This window comes from Hemicordylus capensis, chromosome 3, assembly GCF_027244095.1.
Source record: "Hemicordylus capensis ecotype Gifberg chromosome 3, rHemCap1.1.pri, whole genome shotgun sequence".
Lineage (NCBI taxonomy): Eukaryota > Metazoa > Chordata > Lepidosauria > Squamata > Cordylidae > Hemicordylus > Hemicordylus capensis.
In genome coordinates, this window is record NC_069659.1 from 5473257 (window position 1) to 5479256 (window position 6000).

General features: G+C 42.9%; 1 protein-coding gene and 1 long non-coding RNA gene across 3 annotated transcripts in view; one reads left to right on the forward strand and one right to left on the reverse strand.

The window, feature by feature from the left end:
- MRPL48 (mitochondrial ribosomal protein L48) overlaps positions 1-2594 on the reverse strand; it is a 31139-nt gene extending 28545 nt beyond the window's left edge. For both annotated transcript variants that reach the window (XM_053311238.1, XM_053311239.1), the window contains exon 1: positions 2463-2594. In XM_053311238.1, the coding sequence (XP_053167213.1) occupies positions 2463-2483 (21 nt within the window). In that variant the 5' untranslated portion in view covers positions 2484-2594. The remainder of the gene's footprint in view (positions 1-2462) is intronic.
- On the forward strand, positions 2561-5267 carry LOC128351569 (uncharacterized). Its single transcript, XR_008319872.1, has 3 exons — positions 2561-2673; positions 3999-4229; positions 4944-5267. It is a non-coding gene; the product is annotated as an uncharacterized LOC128351569 (long non-coding RNA).
- Positions 5268-6000: the final 733 nt, after the last annotated feature.

Consider the following 6000-nt stretch of genomic DNA (forward strand, 5'->3'; position numbering starts at 1 on the left):
AATCATGAAATCGATTCCCAGCACAACCTCTTCTCAGCATGGCCTCTGCACCTTTAACAGGAAGGTGTTAAATACCAGCTTCCTGTTTCAGTGGCAATCCCCCAGCTACGAGGGAGGCTATGTGTGGTGCGTGCTGCCGCCGTTGTGCAAGGGCAGCTGGGGGGAACACCGCCAAAATAGGAAGTGGTAGCGGAGCAGGAATGGGCCTGCTCTCCTCCCTGTTAACGGTGTTGGGGCCATGCTGTTTGAATTGCAATTTGTACACATCCCTGTATTCATTTTATTTTATTATTTATTTATTTAATTTATAGACCACCTGACTCCAAAGGTTCTAGGTGGTTCACAAAAACACACACAATTTTTTAAAAAATCAACTATTAAAACAGCAATTAAAATTTTTACAACATTCAAAGATTACAGCAATTAAAAAATTCTTAAAGAGCAATTACAAATTTAAAACATTCAGCATTTAGTCATTTGAGGAAAATGACTAAGAAGGGACATGTTTATAAAACCTCAAATAAATAAAAATGAAGAGCACAAATGGATAGAGGTAATTCAGTGAAGTTAATTAGCACCAGATTCAGGACAAACAAAAGGAAATATTCATGCAGTAGTTGGTATTCACTACCTTCAGAATGTGATGATGGCCACCAAGTGGCTTAAACAAAACGGAGTAGACCAATTAATTGTAGAAAATAAGCCTATCAGTGACTATTTATTTATAATATTTTTATCTAGCCCCTCCAACACACTGCAGCTTGAGGCAGCTCACAATAAAAACACCATAAATAATAAAACAAGCATAAACACAAACCACAGCAAGATAAAATGGTAGAGAAGACTAATTAAGTGGAAAGCGAATCAAATTTGTTAGGATGGCTATATGGCATTTCATGCATCTTGGTGAAGTGGGCTCTAGTCTATGAAAACTTCTGCTCCAAAAATATGTATTATAGTCTTTAAGATGCTACAAGAATGTTGGATGAGTTTTTTAGCTACAAGAGGCAAACATGGCTCGAAAATTGTCAACATCCATAGATGTGAATACCTGTAAGAAAAATCAGGGGAGGGTTTTTTCCCTTTAATTAGATAAATAAAAATCCACAAGGCTAGATTTGGAAAAATTGGGAACATTGGAAAAACTGGAAAAGAGAAGACAAACCCCACCTTCATATTAAATATTTTCTCTCTAACATGATGCACAGAATGCTTTACAATGCATGGTTTTAAAATACTGTTATCACTTTCTGCCCATTGCTGTAACAGCTATGAGATATAAAGATTTTTTATGTAGGACAATGAATCTTATCTAATATGCTTCATTGAAACGTATCTAACATAACTAATATCTACAGTTCTAATTCTGTATAATATATAACATAGAGTTCTATAACACTGTCAAATCCCAGATGCAATTTGACCTTTGCCCCTCACAGTGACAGGACACTCTGTCTCTACTAGAAAAACAGAGAATGGCCCTTATTTGCTTGGGAAGTGTTGCTCTAGTCTGCCTTTCTCCTTGATCTGGAGAGTGATGGGTGGATATACTGTCCTCCTGATTTGACCCCTGTTCATCTTGGAGATATAGTATCCCATTCACGTATTATGTTCAACATTACAACAAATGTACAGAGTACGCCTGTTCAGATACCACAGGTTGTAGCAGCTTGCAGGATGAGCTCTAGCACTAGATAGTTATTTATCATTATTTATTTATCTAACATATTTTAAAACATATTTTATACCATCCAAAACTTATGCCTCTGGGCGGTTTACAACAGAAAACAACAACAAAAAAAGTTAAAACATTAGTTAAAACAAATAAACAACAGATAAATTAAAACATTGGTTAAAATAAATGACAGCAAAAAAGTTAAAACATTACAAAAAATTAAACCTTTAAAACAGTATTTCAAAGCAATGTTAAAACTATTAGTTTTAACATATAACATAATCACATAGCTGTGATTGGGCAGCAGTGTGTCCATCCAGTTGTAATTATTGTTTGGGATACTTATGAAATTCAGGTAGATTTAATCTTACCGGCCATCTGTACGTAACTCATCTTGCTGTGTTTTTAAAACAGTAAAGCACATTTACACATGATACAAAAATATTTTATATGTTTCAGTTATTACCAAAATTCCATTTTCCCTGGACAAAATAAAATAAAAATAACAAAACACACCTGGTTTTATCCCATGGATTCAACATTTATGGAAATTTTAAATCTCTAGGCACAGGCAAACCACAAAGGATTCTGGGAAGGGGTCTGCCCCTGATACGAATCTCAGGTGGGCGCAAGGGATCACGGGAGAAGGGAGCGAGCATCCCATGTGGCCGGTGGCGGGGGGGGGGGGGAGAAACCAAAACGCGCCCTTGAAAAAGCCATCGTATCTCCTCAGCAAAACCTCCTGCCCCGCTTCTCCCCTCTACCCATCCACCCAAAGGGTACATACTTTGCCGAGAGCCAGAGCCATGCCTCCTAGAGAGCCTGCAGGCGGCAACCACGGCGACGCAGGTAGAGAAGCATTAGCAAGAGTAAGTCCTCCGTCCACACACACACACGCCTCCCCCAGCCTCTTCTTAGGTCCGGCGACAAAAAGTATCCCCGCAATTCCCGTCACACACGTTCCGTCGCTCTTTCGGTCCTCGACTCCAAGCGCAGAGGTAAGAGGAAACTAGAGTAACGCACTCCATTGTCTGGATGGAACTTCCGGTTTCCTGCAGAAATTTCCTATCTTCTGATTCTTTCTCCTCCGGGATGGAAGTGAGAGTTTCACAAAGGGGTGGGGGGTGGGATAGAGAGATCCAGAATTTTAGCATAGCTCCATCCAGGAACAAAAGGCAGTAGAGTTCCGCGGGCAATGGAGGGGGTCCTGGTGGAGAGAGGAGAAGGCCCGTGCTGAGGGCATCAGGTCTCCAGAGCTCCAGGAGGGGTGACAAGCACTGGCTGCTCAGAGTCTGTTGGATCTAGGGGGGCTTTCCTTGGGGCCAGCCAGGGGTCTTGAGTAGGGAGGGCGGCATCCTCCTTCTCCTTCTCCAAGAGGCTCTTCTCCATTCAGGGCCTGGGTGGGTCTCACACCAAGGTTGGAGTGGGCCCGGAGACAAGATTTTGAAATGCCCCCCGCAATGGAGCTCAGCTCATGAAGTAAAGAAATGAGGCTGAATAGTAGTAACCAAAAGCATTTATTAATATATATTTATTAATATATAATAAATCACCTGGAGGGAATGCAGCATCAGAATCTAATACAGTGACTCAGCTGCTGCAGGGCCCTGCTTCTGCCACTATCACTATGGCTGGACAGTGTAGAAGCTGAAACAGAGCAGGCCACAATGGGACATTTTATTATTTTGTAATAAAATGGATGCAAAATAACCAGTGGTGATCATTAGAGACACTTGAAGACAATGAAGACAATCTCTTAGACTGCATTATGGAAAAGCATCCCTGAATGCCAGCTTCTGAGTGGTTCAAGGGAACGAACTTCACAACTAGTAGATGGGAATTATCAGGTCCAGGACTGCCTGGAGTGTCTTAGCTCCAGACAGTCCTGGATGAAATTGATTACTTAGGTCCTTTCCAGTCTGGCTTCAGACCTGGATATGGGACGGAAACTGCCTTGGTTGCCCTGGTGGAGGACCTACACCGAGAGATAGAGGAAGTGTGGCAGGGAAGAGCCACTCCTGGCCATGCCGCAAACGCAGCACTGGCCATTTAACTCCACGCGGCCCCACTCGGGAGCCAAGCCAGCACCCCCCACATCTGATGTCAGATGGGGGGGTTGTCAGGGCCGCGAGGCGCGGTCCCTGATTGGCAGTGGCCTGAGTTCTTTGAACTCGTTCGCCCAATGATGGCTCCGCCCTTGGCTTCATGCTGGAACTGCAGAGCTGTCACTCTTATCCTGAATGGAAATGATCAAAAATGGGGGGGGGGGCAGGACTAAACTTCACTGACGAGTAAAACACTTAACAAAGAATGTTCTCCAAAGTGTTACAGTGGTCAAAAGAAAAGTGTCCAGAGTGGTGCAGACTTCCTCCCTCAAGACGTGTGTGTTAGGACACCAATCCACTGCAAGGGGAGAGCACATTTGCACCAAATATGTGAGATTTAGCTCTAGAAGATTCCGGCCTTGTACAGACTCAGAACCCATCTGTGTACCTGCAGAGAAGCACCTGCCATTCTAGGCATTTTCCACAATACAGTTTATTCCTCAGAACAGGTAGAGAAATGTGAATTCTTCCAAAGCTGAGTGGTTCTCTGTGTCATGTTAACCTAGTGGTCCAATGTCATTTATGTTTTTGGTTGATCTGCATAGTTTAGAATCTAGCGTTCTGCTCTCCTTTCCTGCAGTACAATTTATTATCTGGAATAGGTAGCAGAATGTAGAATCTTTGTACAGTTCATAGCTTGATTTATCACTCCTTTCTAATCCAATGGAGCATGTGATTTGAGCTGGTTTTAATTTGGTGATTTTGGCTGGAATTTGGTGATCTGTACCTTTATTCTGGAACAAGGTATATTGCCCAGAACAGGTACCAAAATCTGAATTTGGGGAGGGGGCATATTCCATCACTCTAGTCCCATCTAATCAAGGGATTTGTGATTTCAGTTGGTAAGTGTACCTTGGATATTGGCATTCTGGGCTTTCCCCCTGGAATACACTTATTACCTTTAACAAGCACCAAAAGAAGGATTTTGTGGAAATTGTCTGGCTTGCTGCATTCATTCCTATCTAGTCCAATGGAACGTGATTTTCTTTGGGTAGCACCATGTGTGATGTGAATCTGGAACCACTCATTCCAAGCTTTTTGTGTGTGTTAAAAATGGGTCTTGGCTTGGGGTTGATAATATATAACTAATGCATGGATTTCATTTCCAAAACATTGCTCTCATGCATCTCTAACATACCCCACTGTTGTTGTTTTTTGCACAGTAATTGTTTATAAAATATCCCTTCTGGCTCTGGCTGGGAAGAAGTTAATAAAACTATAATACTGAAATTTCTTGCAAAGAAGCCGGTGGATATTGCACTCTCTCAGCTACAGCCTTCACACAAGACTGGGCGACTGCATCTTCTGGCAGCAATGCGGTAGTGCAAGAGGAAAAGCTCCAACGTGGCAAGAGCCTGTGTGGTGCAGCCAAACTCTAAGGAGACAGCTCTCACCATCTAAGCTTTCTGATTGGTCCATATCTCTTGGTCCGTAAGAGGCACCCATATTGAGTATGTCATAGTCTGCAAGGTTTCCAGCAGCTGAGTTATGCCTATAACTGTCTATCTGATAAGGACATAAAATCGTGTTGTCAGTTTCTATGCATCAGTATGTGATATATGTACTTTGTACTTTCTCTAGAATGCACTTCTCAACGTTTACTGGTTTAGAAGTACTTGGTATTATTATTACTACAAATGATTCTATACCAATTTGCCATAAAAGAGTTCTCGAAAGTGGTTCAAATAGAAAATATAGAAGAGCACTCCCTATTCCCCAAAGGGCTCCAAATGCTGGTAGAAGCCCTCAGCCATTCCGCCTCTTCCAAGCACTGAATACTCCGTTGCCTGGTGCTTTTTAGATCCAATTTGCATATTTATTTATTTAACACATGCCTACATATGCCTAATTACAGGAGGAGGAGAGCTGGTCTTGTGACAGCAAGCACGAATTGTCCCTGATGCTAAGCAGGGGCCACCCTAGTTTGCATTTGAATGGGAGACTACATGTGTGCACACTCCAAGATGTTACCCTTAGGGGACGCAAACGCTGGGAAGCACATCTGCGTGCAGAAGGTCCCTGCTTCCCTCCCTGGCATCTCCAAGATCGGACTAGGAGAGACCCCTGCCCGTAACTTTGGAGAAGCCGCTGCCAGTCTGTGTAGATAATACTGAGCTAGAAGGACCAAGGGTCTGACTTGGAAGGAGGCAGCTTCCTATGTTCCTACCCTAGATCACTGAGGGCCACCCAGAAGCTGCCACACCTCCTCCAGGCACTGAA